This window comes from Pseudonaja textilis, chromosome 3 (assembly GCF_049901715.1).
Source record: "Pseudonaja textilis isolate UNSWEBS1 chromosome 3, rPseTex1.2, whole genome shotgun sequence".
NCBI classification, from domain to species: domain Eukaryota; kingdom Metazoa; phylum Chordata; class Lepidosauria; order Squamata; family Elapidae; genus Pseudonaja; species Pseudonaja textilis.
Window position 1 is genome coordinate 51,033,199 of NC_141992.1, and position 15,838 is coordinate 51,049,036.

At 37.6% G+C, this 15,838-nt stretch overlaps 2 protein-coding genes across 3 annotated transcripts; one reads left to right on the forward strand and one right to left on the reverse strand.

Moving 5' to 3' along the window:
- Positions 1–948: 948 nt before the first annotated feature.
- LHFPL5 (LHFPL tetraspan subfamily member 5) lies at positions 949–7,556 on the reverse strand. 2 transcript variants are annotated; one of them, XM_026718187.2, is made up of 3 exons: positions 6,831–7,552; positions 2,457–2,693; positions 949–1,194 (listed from the first exon to the last, which is right to left on the reverse strand). In XM_026718187.2, the coding sequence occupies exons 1-3, from the start codon at positions 7,240–7,242 to the stop codon at positions 1,178–1,180; spliced, it is 666 nt and encodes a 221-aa protein (XP_026573972.1). In that variant the 5' UTR covers positions 7,243–7,552; the 3' UTR covers positions 949–1,177. The 2 variants fall into 2 exon arrangements, with proteins under 2 accessions (XP_026573972.1, XP_087785781.1); XM_087929655.1 differs by lacking the exon at positions 949–1,194 and adding an exon at positions 1,534–2,195 and having other exon boundaries at positions 6,831–7,556.
- Positions 7,557–13,689: 6,133 nt separating this feature from the next.
- On the forward strand, positions 13,690–15,523 carry CLPS (colipase). The gene is made up of 3 exons (XM_026718153.2): positions 13,690–13,773; positions 14,237–14,359; positions 14,884–15,523. The coding sequence occupies exons 1-3, from the start codon at positions 13,690–13,692 to the stop codon at positions 15,049–15,051; spliced, it is 375 nt and encodes a 124-aa protein (XP_026573938.1). The 3' UTR covers positions 15,052–15,523.
- Positions 15,524–15,838: the final 315 nt, after the last annotated feature.

A 15,838-nucleotide genomic window follows, 5' to 3' on the forward strand; every position in this document is an offset into this window, starting at 1 on the left:
AGTAACCGATAGACTAAAACATCAAGAAGATAGAACAGTTCTTAAAACATTCCCAGTTTCCTGGGAAAATTTACCAGCATGAGGTTTAGAAAAGTAGATGTGGATGTTTCAAAAAAATCCTGTAAGTGATTGTCACATTGTTGAAGGTGAGTTAATAGAACAAGTGCCATGAAAGATGCAAACCAGCAATATTTGAAAAAAGACAGTTAAGCTGTTTCTAATCTATGCCAAAGGCAGAGGATCAGAGCCATTTAATTAAATCTGTGTTACAAATGATAACATGGAAGATGTAACAAATCCAGTGGAATGGTGTCATGGCGATACGGTCATCCATGATGGTGACCTTTATAAAAGGATAGAACTGAGGTGTGTGGGGTAGTCTGTGTCATAGAGGGTATATAATGTATTCAAAAGCTTTGAAAAATCCATAGCTTTTTCAGAATTGCTTTGTAGCAGATGTAAATTAGATATACAAATATACCTTCACCCCTTTATTGAAATGCAGAGAATAACCATGAATAAGATCTTGGTCCAAAAGCTCCAAGTTGTAACTCCTACATACAACCTAACTTTTTTCAATTCATACAAGTGAATTGACGGGACAAGTGAATTAACGGGGATTGTACTCCATTGGTTTAAGGAAAGCAAAACCCTATGTACCTATGTATCTGGGGGGAAAATCCAATTCTGATGAGAAGACTTGGGCAGTTGCTATATGTACTATATACAGACATTTGAACAGGACTCACAAGAACTAAAGGGTTACATTTTCCCGAAGTAAGAGTTTGCAGGGCAGCCATATGCCTTTTATAATGTTAAACTAGCTAAATGGCTGCAATATTTAATTCAGTAAAATATTTTGAGGTCTATTATTATCCAGATCTATTGAGCCCCGCAGTTATAGAACAACATGATTGCAAACAGGATGTGGAGATCAAACCCAATTAATGTCACGCTGAACAAAATTTATTTTGTCAATAGTCTCTTCTGGAAAAGGACACACTGTTTTTTGCAGAATCGCTCTTGTATTACACAGACTGATGTGTCTAGATAACTGGCAGAATCCACATTAGCATTCATGTGTATCAAGCAGCTTTTCTGAGTCCAAGATCATGTTGGAGTGCTCAGTATTCAAGGGCAGAAGTAAGTACACTTGTGATTCCTTCAGTATTCATCTTCATTTATTTTCTTCCTCTGTAGGACAAAAGAACATGCCATAATAATCCAGAAAGTCCCATTTCCCCTCCCCATTTCTCCAAAAGCAGCTAATGAAATAATAACCCTTCTTTCATGGTCTTCAAATTTGGCCACTTTAAGATGATTTCAATTCCCATCAGGGCTGGCTGAGGAATTCTGGGAGTTGAAGTCCTACATCTTAAAATAACAAAGTTTGGTCTAAATAGAAGCTGTGATGTCACATGCTACACATAGGATAGAATTTGCCATTAGCACTTGATCAAGTGTGTTGATTTTGTTGACCATGCTCGACTATGATTATAAACCCAGGGAAGAAAAGCTCTGCTTTGGAGTAACTGACTTCAACTGTATTAGCATGACAATGACAATTAGTGACAACCAGGTCAATTTTATATGTGTCACTAAAGAAAGAGTGAGTAACATCTCCCAGCTTGAGGGCTCTACCAAGTTTTTTACAGTATCCTGAAGGCCGTTCTCTGAAAGTTGTAGAGACTATTTTTAATTCGTTACATTTTGAAGTTTTGGTAATAACATCCCCAATAACCGGTTCTATGTCTGCTGATGTTTTTGCCCACCCACCCACCTGAACTCTTACCTGATCTTTATTTCCTGATTTTTCAACTTCAGCTGCCGAACGAGGCACAGCTGCAGTTAGAAAAGCAGGAAAAGAGGGCTGTTTCAAAGGCTGCTTCTCTGCAGGCAGCTGCTGATGACGATTTACAGGCGCGTGGCTCGCAGCCTGCAGGGAAGCTTGTAAATCCCGAACCGGTTGTCAACTCTGTCGTATTCCCACCCCTGGCAATAACCTTTTCCTTCTTCAACAGAGGGCACTGTGAAACCAGTTTTTTCCATCTTTTCTGATATTGAGAGAGAGAAATTACTATTGCCAGGCAGTAACACAAGGGCACATTATGGATTTTTACAGGAATAAAACTGCATATACTATAGCCAGGGTTGTTTTTTTTTACTGTAGATACCTTGTAGCTTGTATATACTACCTTTTGTTGAAGCATGGAAGAAATATAGCATACCAAGAGAACAATTTAAATTAACTAAGGAAAAGAAAGGTTCTGACAATTCTTATGTGGCATGAGTTCTAATATTAATAATCTGCACGCAAGACAAGCTTATGCACTTTTTGTCCTTATAAATTTTATGGAAGTAAATGTCCAAATCTCATCATCTATAGTTCTTTTGTCCTTCTTTGCTATTTTGATTATGGGAAGGGTAGGTTCTTCTGTGGGGAAAAAATGGCTTACCTTTGTTTTCCACTTGGAAATCAGAGGGTAGAAGATTGTCTTGCCGGTTGCCAAGCACAAATGCTAAAAAAGAAAGGATGAGGGCATCAAGAATGCCGATGATGCAAAGGATGTACGCCCAGCGCACAGTGCAGACTCCCAGGGTGTATTTGTCAGTCTTCTCTCCACACATGCGTTTCACCTCAGGGGAGTCCCAGCCATCAGGGTAGAGCAGGCAGCCAATAGACAAGCCTGCACCTGGAAATGAAACAGATTCAGTGATGGCTTTGAAAGACACTGCTGCAGCCTCAACGTGGTATCTCCTGTCCTGGGTTTTTCATACGAAATATTCTGCTCAGGCTCCTGATTATGCATGCTGGGCAAGCTATATAAATGTAATCAATAAATAAATTAGGACAGATGCAAAAGGAGGTTCAAGTGCAAATGAAGGCATGAGAGTGCAATATATATAATACTTTGACCGCCTTTGAGAGATGGAGATGGCTTTTGGATAAGTCCCTTGTTTCTATTTTCTCTCTTTTGAAACTGATCAGAAAGCCTGATATTGTTGCTCATCTTTCTATCTTTGCCAAAACCACAGTTTCAGCCAAGCTTAGCAAAAGCTTGAATTAACGCAACTACAGGGTTAATTTGGGAACTAAAGAAAAGTTGTAGGCCTAGAAACTATTGTTAGCCGTCCCTTCCCCAATTGAATAACCACAGGTCAGTCTCGTATTCAGGGCATACAATGATCACAATATGTGACTGCTTTCTGGAAATAAAATATCTCTGATTAATACTTTATAAACTGTTCTTCTTAGATGAGTATAAGTAAGAGAGATCTGTAACCTGTCCAAAACATGCATACTATTAGAGTTTAACATGAAAAGTAGAAAGAGGAACACAAAATTTCTGCCCTTGAAAAAAGTGGACAAGCACAGGACATTGAAAATTGCTTTTCTTGCCATTTAGTTTATGATTAAATGATATTCCTGCAAGAAATCAAGAGCTGTGAAACTATTTTTACTTCTGTTGTTCAGAAAAGCATTAGTCGAGCCTTTCCTTTACTAAAAGGTTGGTTATGTGCTAGGCATTGAAAGAGGAGTCTGCCCTATATTCAAGAAAAAAAAATATTTTAAAATATCTACTCATTCCCTTTTTTTGGATCCTGAGTTTTAATCTGTGACAAGGCACTCCTCGCTTAACAACCACCCTGTTTAGCAACTGTTTGAACTTACAATAGTGCAGAAAAAAGTAACTTTAGGATAGATCCTCACACTTACAACTATAGCAGCATCCTGAGTTACATATGACTGCCATTTGCACACTTCACAGCCAGGTTCTGACAAGCAGAATCAATGCAGGAGTGGACAGTTAAAATTGCAAGTTGCAGTCACATGATGGCTTGCTTAACAAATACATTGTTCAGTGATAGAGTTGCCTGTCTCAGTTGTGGTCATTAAGTGAGGACTGCCTGTACAGTATTTTAAGATGTAAATTTAAACAGCTAGGAATTTATGTGGAAGTATGTTGAGATTTCCAAGGTACCAGATTCTATGGTCAGTATCGCACATTATTATTGTTATTATTGTGAGGAAGTTAAATTGTCAGATGAATGAGAGTGTGTTCCTTTGATAGAAACATATCACAAGGTTGCCATAACAATTTACTGATTTATTATTTTAAGAAAAGCTTTTATACTCCCCTGTCACTTAAGATCTTTACAGTCCTCCAGCAGTGTCATGCCCCTGGTGGAGACTGACTCTGAGGAAGAGGAGGAACAGCCAACAGAGAGTGGGAATGTGGCTCCAGAGGTGGTGGAGGAGGCTGGGGAAGGGCAGAGGCTGGCTGAGCAGTCAGGAAAGGATCCAGGCCCATCCCCTATCCATCCTAGGTCACGCAGAGAGGAGAGGATCAGGGAAAAGCGAGGTCTACTCAAGAGGAGTTTACCCTGATCCTCCTCGTGGCTTGCAGGTGGGAGCTATGTATATAAGTTTGCAACTGCGCAGTTAGACTTTGCAGGAGTCAATTTAGTGTTCAACTTGAAAGAGGTTTATCTTTGTTGGCGTTCTTCCCATGGACTTTTCTTGGTTATTTTCCTGGAGTTTATGATTAGTTATCTTGGCTTGCTTCGGCACTCTCATCAAAGCGGTTTGTTTTGGTTTTATCTTTGCCTCATTAGTTACTTTTGTGACTTTAAACTGTGCCAAATAAAACAGTGAAGTTAAGTTGAAGGCCTTACAGGACTTTAATATATGTTTTGGGTTTGGGGTTATTTTGAGAGACTACGGGTCATCACAAGCATTGTGCTCTTCCGCCAATGTGGGTTAATCAGAAAGAAGCCTTTTCAAGCCTCTTAAGTTATTTACGTTTGAGGCCAGGAAGAATTACTGCTTTCTTTAATGCCGTGCCTGTCCTTACAGCTTACTCCAAATGCTACTGCTAAACTTGTTGCAGACTTACTTTAACGTCTCTTTCACTCATCAATGCATTTCTATTTGCTAAAGAAGCCTCTGCAGATAATTTAACCAGGCTTTGTTCGCTGGCATAAATATTTGAAAAAGGTTTCAAATATCATTACTGGCTTTCAGCATCTTCTTGCTTTAAGATCACGTGGCCTTCTACAGGTCTCTCTCACTACGGAAAAACTTCAGAGAATTGTGCTCATCTTTGGCATCCCCATTACAGGCAGGGCTTAATTAGCTTACACATATTTAAGCAGGATATTCTAGGCGGAGTGGAAAGTCATTACCTAATCCTAGACCTAATTTGAATTTGTGGTAATTTTTAGAAGATGGAAAGCCAAAGTGCATTTCATCAAGCAAAGAACCCTTGTGTTTTGCATAACATTAAATAAAGCAACTCATTTATTTCTCTTGGAATGAGGTGGAAGAAGGAAATAATTTTTTAAAAAAGTTGCCACTAATAGCAAAAATTTATAAATGAGCAAATGGAAGGCAAGATATATTTCATTTTGAATTTCTGTCTACATTCTATTTCCCAAACAGCATTACTTAATTTTGCCTCTATGATCTTGTATGTGTGCTGCATGTGTGTTCTGACTTGCAATGTTTGCTAGGTTCAGGTTTCCTTAAATATTTTTCTTTCTATAACATTGCTGACAAATACCGGAATACTATACATCATTTTATATGTAAAATATCCCAATTAAAACTGGATCTTAAGTCCAGATATTTTGGTGAATCTATTATAATTATGGCTATGTTTGATTCCAACCCACTATTTATTTTGAATTAGTAAAATCTGTACCCTTTTGCTATTAAATATTGCAGTAATATGCCTTACTTTCATCATAACCTTCTCATGGCCACACTGGCATGGAATTATAGGAAGTGTAGCTTAACATATCTGAAAGGTTTCAGCTGATGGTCCCTATTGTATTGGCAGTTTTCTCTTACGAATCACAATTTTACCCTGTTTTTCTTCTTAGACTCCAACTATCGTGATGATTTTCTGACTTCTCTCATACATAAAAGGAAATACAAACAGAAGCTCATTTTCCTTTTGGCCTCGGAAATTGCTAGCTGCTAATAACGCATCTCCTTTTCATCAGAAAGAAGCAGTTTTCTTAAAACACACATCTCCTCTCTAGGCAATAATAACTGCTTAAACCTGCCTGTCAAAAGCACTGAAGACGGAGCCTTGATCATATTTAGCAAGATTCCTCTTGTGTTCTCCTTGCCAATTCCTGGATTGTTTTAGTGATGTTTTAAATTAATACCTCTTCTATATAGTCACTTCATGATTATATCCTATAGCTTTACCAGAGATAGTGGTTATGGCAGCCACAAAGAAAGCAGATTAAGAAAAAAGACATTAAAACAACTTCATTAAAAAAAAAAACCAAACAATCAGAAAAAGTTCATCAATTGCTTGTCCTTCGAATAGATTATACAATTAAGTGTCATTGCATATCACTAAACAGATTATAATATGCTTCAAGAACCGGTCATCTCACTAAAATAAACACATTTCTGGCTGTCATGAGAACTAAAGAAATGGAATATAATGGTTTCAGCAACACTTAGCACATTCAGGAAAAAGCTGCCAATGGAACTTGAATCCAAATAGCAGATTTTTATTCACACACTGAAAAGAATTGCATCATTGAGGAACTAATATTTACTTTGCAGTACCACAAATCCATTTTGCTTTCTCATTATTAGGAGTGATGCCTATGGAATGTCAATCCAAATGGCAGATTTATATATTGACTTTAAATAGATGCCCCTTGCACTGCAAATTTGGGAGATAGAACAAAGAGGTTATGGAATTCCCAAGCATAATATACTTGAGCGGGAATCCCTTAGCACATTGAAGTTATGTTTAATGGATGGCTTAATCTATCCCCTGGGTTCTCTATGTCCAACTCACATGCTGCCAGTTGCATCCAAGCACACACTTTGTAGACAGTGGCTGCATTGCAGAAGAAGAAGAGGCTAAAGCAGAGGATGCAGCCAATTATAAGAAAGGTAGAAATGCCCACAAAAAACATAGCTGTTTTGAAAGCACTTGAGGGGATGGTACCAAAGTCCAGCGGGCTGCCTTTGCAGATAAGTTCACCAGTCAGGGCATTTCCAATGCAATAGGAGTAGAGGCCAAAATAACCAGCTTGTGGAGTGTCAATGCTGTCCCCAATCCAATAGGGCTGGATAAAAGTTACCACCATGATCACAGCAAAGCAGAGGGTGAACAGTGCCCACAGCACTCCCATGGCTCGAGCATTCCTCACATAGTTGGTATGATAGATCTTTGCCGCTTCCTGTGCTGGCAGCATCTTTGCCATGGCTTCACGGAGAGCAGGCTATGTCTTGTAGGACATGGCTTGAAGTTCAGGGTCAAACAGAAAAATGATTGCCTTCTCACTCCAGGAACTTCAATGAGGGGCAGCACATAGGGAAGCTGAATTTAAGGAAGAGGGGCTGCAAGGTCGGCTTTCCACCTCACTGAAAGATCGGGATTCTGTGAAGCAGCTCTTGCCTTTCCCGTGGCTCTTTGCCCCAGCCACAGATGCTCAGATGACCATTTGCAAGAAGGGCTATTAGTTTCCATACTAAACAGCTCGGTGGGAGGTGCTGGAGCCTGAAGAGTGCTTAGCCTTAGTTGCTGCTGCTGCTGCTGCTGCTGCTGCTGCTGCTCCTCCTCCTCCTCCTCCTCCTCCTCCTCCTCCTCCTCTTCTCCCGGCATCCTACATATCTGGTGCTTTTCAAGAAGTTTGGCATTCCCTCCCTGTAAAGGAAATATCCCTCCTGCTAAAGCAGAGAAGAGGAATTTCAGCTGCTTTATTTGTGAGCTCTGTTTCAGCACCACAGACAGCGAATGGCAGAGAAAGCCAGGAAGCCCAAGACTGATGAACCAAAGGGTAGACACTGTTTCCCATTAATTGGGGGCACACATCAGAGGACAGGCGCCAATTTCCTTGACTAGGATAGATAGAGATTAATCCACCATCCCCATTTCAAATTAAGTATTAACAATTATACCTTGGAAAATAGTATGTTCCTGGACAGGGTGTATAAATCTTGTTCAACATAGAGTTAACATAAAAGCACATTATGCTCATCCTACAAAAGAGAGCAAAATGTCAATTTGTACAACATCAAGGATGAGCTGGTTGTTCCAGGTATTGGCTTTAAGGCTGGATTCATAAATCTCAGCAAGCTATTATGTGATCTGTATAGTTTTGACATAAACATTTCCAAACAGTACAGTCAGTCCACTAAATTTTATGACGTAGAATATTATGCAACCTTGCAAATAGTGTCTTATTCAACAAATGGTAGACATGTAAATCATGGTTAGTATGATGTATGAACATTCACAAAGTTACCATTTCTATAATATATTAACTTTGTATTATTCTATCTTAATCATATCCCTTGCAAATGTGATGAACTATGCTCCCAAAATACAATTAAGGTGACAAATCAATTAAATATTATTATGGTCATAGACGAGCATAAGAAGGGAGGAATAAACACAATCAATAATTTTAAAAGCTAAAAAAATACACAAAATTTAAAAAATATAATGCTGATACATACATATATTAGTATGTATTATATTTTCCAAGGTGGTATTTTCTAAGATGGCCTCTTGTTGCAGCAGGACACCTAGTCATTTTTGAGAATTTCTGAGAAGCCAAGTATTCCACTTCATCATTACTGGAAGCCCACTGAAAGGGAATGTACGGAACTTGCTTGGGCTGATTGAAGACATAAAGGGACAGCAACCTTATGGTGGATATTCACCAAATGTAATGTAACAATTGGCTAAAAAAATGGAAAATGTGACATAAGCATTACATGTAGATTAAAGCATGAGGAATATTCAGACACCCTTGGAAAAATCTTCTGCCATAAATTCTAGCTAAGCTGATGAGTTGGCATGACTTCCTCATGGTCTCAAATGGTAATAAATAATTCTTATTTGTTGTCAGTATAAAATTCTTTAGGCTATTGCAGTGTAATGAATCTTCTTGAAAAGAAATGTGTGCCTATTTATGATATAACCTGGCTTATATATTCATAATTCGTAATTAATTACATGAAAAATATTTAAATGAATATGCAGGAATCAGATAAGTCTGTCCATATGTTTTCAAATCCTTGCAGAGAAATCTCATGTGCATTTTTAAACTAAAATCAGCATAGAACTTACCAGATATTTGGTTTTTCTCTGTAAACACTACTTAGTCAGTAAATGTTACTTACTCAGGTTAGAGTAGGCAATGTTACATATCTAGACTGAGAATAATAATTTTGTTAGGCATTATCAACATGTATCTTACTGACTGATTAGTCCAGGATTGCATAACAATCACTTGGATTCTGAGAAAGTTCCAGTAGGCACATCTGTTGTTGGTTCCAGGTAGCTTCTTGTTTCAGGCAACCTGGCATACAACTGTGAGAAATAAGATGTCTTTCACACATGTTGTTATAGCAGGATTTTTTCATGAAACACTGTTGAACTTTCTGTATCAGCTTTGTCTGACACAATCCCTAATATTAGACTGGAAGAATTCTTATCACTCTCAGCCAGCATGGCTAAGATTACCAATCTGTACAGGTGTTCAATTGGTCCAGATGGCTCTAGACTGGGGAAACTTATGCTATACGAAAGTATTCTAACATAAATGATGGGGGGGGGGGGGGAATTCTAGGATTCTCTGTTCCTTTTTTTAATAAGCCAGCTAGAAAGCTAAGGAACGAGGTTTATATTTGCTCTTATTAATTTTGCTTCATCAAAATAAGTTCCATCAAGCTATTGATGAAAGGATCAAAACATTATTAATGAACTGACCTAGACCACACATCACACTAAATCAACAGTGCAAAAGCTATAATGTTACACTAAGCCAGAAACCATGATTTTCCACTCCAGTGCCTGGGTTCACAAACACATTCAGGCAAATCCTAACAAAGGATTGAGCAACGTTTTTCTAAGTTTCACAGAAAACTGACATGCTGGGAAGAGATGGAAAATTCAGGACAACACGAATTACATATTACTTACATCATGGTTTGTTGAACATATCAAGTTGTTAGTTTAACATCTAACACTAAACTTTGAATCCTGGTTTCCAGCAACTGGGTGAGCTCTTAGAATATTCTGACCTAAATCCAACAGATCACTAGAAGGGCTTCCAGACTGTATGAACCTATCGGATGTGATGATTGTCTTGCTGATATTGAGAGTCCTAATCTCTGCAGGTTTCAAAATAAAAAAGGACATATTCTTAACTTACTATCCCAAGGATAGTAGATTACAGCTCTTATATTTTGCTTGTTACTTTACTGTTTAAACTTGTGTTTCTTTCCAAATCAAGTTTGCTATCACTACCACATGTTTCCATGAGATACAGTTATTTATTTATTTATTTATTTGTCAAGTGATTATAAGATAATATGTACAAGTATAACCATAGTTATGAATACATGAAATGGATACATATAAGAAAAATAAAAAGAAACAATAGGACAGGGACAGTAGGCACGTTGGTTTGCTTATGCACGCCCCCTACAAACCTCTTAGGAGAGGGGTGAGGTCAATAGCAGACAGTCTAAAGTTAAAGTGTTTGGGGAAGAAACCACAGAGTCAGGTAGAGTATTCCAGACATTGACCACTCTGTTGCTGAAGTCGTATTTCCTGCAATCAAGTTTGGTGCAGTTTATCTTGAGTTTGTATCTATTGTGTGCTCTTGTATTATTATGGTTGAAGCTGAAGTATTCATTGACAGGTAGGACATTGCAATGTATAATTTTATATACTATACTCAGATCAGACCAAAGGCAGCATAGTTCTTGGTTTTCTAGGTCTAAAATTTCGAGTCTAGTGGCATAAGGTATTCTGCAACGAGTAGAGGAGTGAAGAAGTCTTCTTGTGAAATATTTCTGGACTTTCTCAACAAAAGCTACATAGGATTAGGTTAACAACTCTTAATGCCTTTTTGGCTATGTAGTTACAGTGGGCTCTAGCACTAAGATCATTAGAGGTGAGTACTCCAAGGTCCTTGACAGAGTTTGGATCATCAATAAGGTCTTGACTATTTTGTATTTTATTTTCTGATTTTTTTTTGCCAATATGTAGGACAGAGCATTTATTTGTTGAGATTTGAAGTTGCCATTTGTTTGACCATTCTGATACGTAGTCGAGGTCTTTTTGAAGGGTAGCAGTATTGTCTGTGGTGTTCAATCAGAGGTTCACACCTATTCGGGCAAACTGGTAGCGGTTATTTGGCATAGGTCGCTGAACCGGTGGCAATCCCTGGCTGGCCACACCTCCAACCCGGTCACCCAGTCGCTCACTTATGATCACTCTTCTAGCTTTCCGTTCTCCACATCCTCTTTCTCCCTAGGGAAAAGGAAGAAAGGCATGGACGCTGCAAGTATCACTTTTCCCCGTGTGAGTAAAGTGCCTGGAGTGAGAAAGAGTGTGGTCTGACAGAGGGCATGGGGGTGAATCGAGCCTTGGAGCACTTTTGCAACATAAAAGAAATGCATTTTGGAAGCAGGTCTTTTAAAAACTTCTCCAAGGATTCCCCATGGATGCTGCAAGTATCACTTTCCCCTTGTGAGTTAAAGTGCTGGAGTGAGAAGGAGTGCGGTCTGACAGAGGGGGGTGGGGATGAATCGAGCTTTGGAGCACTTTTGCAATGTAAAAGAATCCACTCAAGCCTTGGAGAAATTTAAAGGAGCTGCTTCTAAAATACTTGTCTGTTAAGTGCTCTGTGTGTGTGTGTGTGTGTGTGTGTGTGTGTGTGTGTGTGTGTGTATGTGAGAGAAAGAAAGAAAGAAAGAAAGAAAGAAAGAAAGAAAGAAAGAAAGAAAGAAAGAAAGAAAGAAAGAAAGGAGCCATTTCCTCCTTTCAGTGGCCCATGAAAGCACATCTATAGTATGCAAATAATAAAGTCAAAAAAGGTGAACATGTTTTTTTTAAGAACAAGTTTTATTGATTTTTGAAGACAAACAAAACATAACACATAAAAGTATAAAACCTCCTTTCTAAGAATTACTTATAAATTTTAAGAAGGCAAATAAAGCATTATTTTTTAAAAACATAGTTCCACATTATCATATTTCCATTTACACATATATATCTTTTCCCAATTTCTCATTATTTCTCCCTTCACTTTTGTTCAATTATATTTCTATCAAAATTTTAGTAATTCTCAATCAGTCATAAGCACACAAAATACATAACCTAAAGCAAAACATTAAAAAAAAACCTCCTTAGTTATCATTTATACATGTCTTTTCCCAATTTCTCTCCCTTTGATTTCATTCCTCCAAGATTTTATTAATTTACAATCAATCGTAAATAATCAACACACAAAACATAAAACATAGAACTTCTTTTGAAAAGTGACTTAGGCCCGGGTTACATCTTTTTTGACAGACCTAAATCAAATTCATGCCCACCTTATATACCCTTCATATCTTATTAACCATTTTATATTTTCTATATAACTTCTCCCATCTTTTCACTTTCTTAATAATGTTTTATTTATTTCATCTTATTTCAAAATCATTATGCTTATATCTTTTGTCCATTCTATTTATCTCTTCTCTTTAACAAAAAATTTCCCCTGTAATCACTTTTAAAGTATGACGCCTTCCCCTAAAATAAAACTTAAAATAATACATAATTTCCATCCTGATTCTGCTTAGTACATTCTACATATTAAATCTTAAAATAAAAGAATAGTAAACTTATAGTATAGTTAAATGTATAATTTCTATTCTAATTCTAATTCTGATAAGTACATTGTTTTAGAATAAGAAAATAAAATACTAAGGTTATAATAACATTAAAACAATAACAAAAGGTGAACAACATTTTTACTGAACTATAGATAAGTTGAGGCTGGGTGACAAGGAATGGCTGGGAGGGGATGGGCCAGGTGAGGCACCCCTTGATGTGAGTGACATTGAGTTGGCCATGCCCACCCAGTCACATGACCACCAAGCCATGCCCACCCAGTCACATGACCACTAAGCTACACCCACCAAATAAGCCACGCCCACAGAACCGGTAGTAAAGAAATTTGAATTCCACCACTGTGTTGAATAGCTTTACATCATCAGCGAAGAGAATGCAGTTGCTGTTAATATGGTCACAGAGGTCATTTATGTAGAGTATGAAGAGAGTTGGTCCTAGAACACTGCCTTGGGGGACACCACTGTTGACAGGTACAGAATTTGTTAGGACGCTCCCAATTTTGACCATTTGTTGTCTGTTTGACAGGAATGCTTCTATCCAGTTATGCAGGTGTCCAGAGATACCATAAGATTTTAGCTTTAGGAGTAGTTTGTCCTGTACCACTGAATCAAAGGCTTTACAGAAGTCTATGTAGATTGCGTCTATTGCTTTGCCCTGGCCAAGTTGTGTAGTCCATATGTTTTTGCAGTGTAAGAGTTGCAGATTACAGGATAGTTTTTTTCTGTAACCAAATTGTTTAATAGAGAGTAGGTTGTTTGTCTCTAAGTGGAGGATAATGGATTGGTTAATAATTGATTCCATGAATTTACAGGTGACGCAGCATAAAGACTAAGCTGAAAATTACAGACCAATCTCTTTATGCTGCATCACCTGTATTCATTCATTGAAGGAATATTCATTGGAAGGAAGGATTCATGTGACTTTGACAAAGGGTTTATTAACTGCAACTTCCAGATAGGTCTGGACTCTCATCCTGAGAACCTTTGATTAACTCATTGGCTGCCAAGAATCAATGGACAGACTTTGGATTTTGTTACTGCTGACACTTGCCTTGGCAGAGTCTCCTAGTCATCCAAGAGGACTGTTTATTAACTTAGTAAGTGAATGTGAGATATCCTTATTTTAATCCTTCCAGAATTATTTTCTTTTAGGTTTGGACATGTATAAGGCTAAGAATAATTTGCTCTGGTCCTATTCTTCTATTTAAAAAACCTGCAGCATTATTATTCAGTTGATAATTGAATAATATGCTGCAACTAATCACACATGCAATCAATCTAGGGTACTATGTAAATCAGAACATAATCATAGATCAATGTCAACACATGACATTCCATCAAAATTCCTGCAAAATGATTATACAGCTGGTGCAGGCCAACATAACCTGGTTATTACGCAGTGCGCTAACATATTTTTATGGAGAATGTAGTGATGAATCTAAAGAGAAAAGGCTTTTCATAAAAGAATAGATATAGAAAAATGAAAAGAATGGGCAAATTGCTGAATTAACATCTTGTTTCACACATTTACCTTCTGGTTTCACATATGTTTTCCTCTAGAAGAATGGGGAGTTGTGTCTTAATAGCTTACAGTGCAAAAGCCTCTGCTGTCACCGACCCAAAGGATTAAGTTTGGCTCGCTGTGCAAACAAGGCAGCTGAAAACCAAGAATGTTCCCTAAAAGTGAGTGTCATTTTTTAAAAAAAAAATTATATGCCCATCATGAGAGAATCAGAGAGACATATTCTATTCAGCATGACAGCAATTAAGTGTTCAGCTAGTAGCACAGAAGACAACTTTAAAGTAACCATGATATGCCTTGCGCAAAACAAACATTATGAAATAAAATTATATATAAAGCCATTGGCACTATTATTGTAGGAAAATGAATAATTTAAAAGTGAAAAACATTTGTATTGAGAAACATATGTCAGGGAATTCATAGCTTAATGTTGGTCTATATCCCAGGCTAATATCTCTGTTTTCTGCATCTTGGGGAAAATGTCCAAGACTAAGGAGAGATTGTTATGAATGATGGAAAAAGATACACACACACACACACACATATATATTTCTATCATTCATAACAATCTCTCCCTAGTCTTGGACATTTTCCGTGTGTGTGTGTGTGTGTGTGTGTGTGTGTGTGTGTGTCTGTATTCCTATAAGCCTAGGGATAATGATCTGTATCTTTCTGTTTCCTGCAGAGTTTATATGGCGTTTACTACAAGTGCCCTTGTGAGAGTGGCTTAATCTGTGATGCTGATCGGACCATTGTGGGAAGTATTGTCAACTCTGACTTTGGCATTTGCAAGGACCCATCAAATTTTGTCATCAACAGTGACAAAAAAGAAAGAAAGAAATATGGTGAATAGATTTACCTTGGATCCTCAAGTAGCCATATGTATTATTACTTTTGTTGCAAAACAAATTCCTATGCTTTTACATACTGCTGCAATAATCATGTCCTTTATTGATCTAGATTTCAGTTAGGCTTAAACATTTTTTTTCATCCACTCTACTCAAAATTAGGCCTTGCCATACATTTTTGGTATTGTATCAGCAAGCAATAATATCTGGCTCACCTTACTAACTCTTGGAACCAAATGTAGGATGGAGCAGCCAGTGATCGGAAGAAAAATTATTAGGTAAAAATGCCATGGCTATGGCCTAGACTGGGAAGCTGAAACAATATCCTGACAAAGTATTTGCATCAACAGGTGTGAAGATACCAGTACTTCTTCAAAATGTATGTAGAAACCTATTAGCGCTAGGCATGTTCATTCTCCTTTAATGAGGAATATCTTCCCCCTCAGTACTACATTTTTAGAATGGCTCATCTTTCACAAAACCAGAGTGAGGAGACAGAGGTGGTTCCCAACTCTCATGAAATTACAGATCAAGAACTGAGCAGAAAATAGACAACAACAGCAACCAATGTGCAGAGGAAGAAAATGTATGTTAATTGGGAAAGGATTTTTTTTATTATTATTATTATTAAGGCAGTGCTTTCCACTCTATTCTGGTGGTCTAGCAATATAGTGAGTTCTAATAACTGACTTTCTCTGTAAGGAAATTTGATTTGCGCAACAGCAAATCAATTTGATTTGCACAATAGCAATGTAAGATGAGCTAGAATGAGGGATAACAAGTGATTAGGTG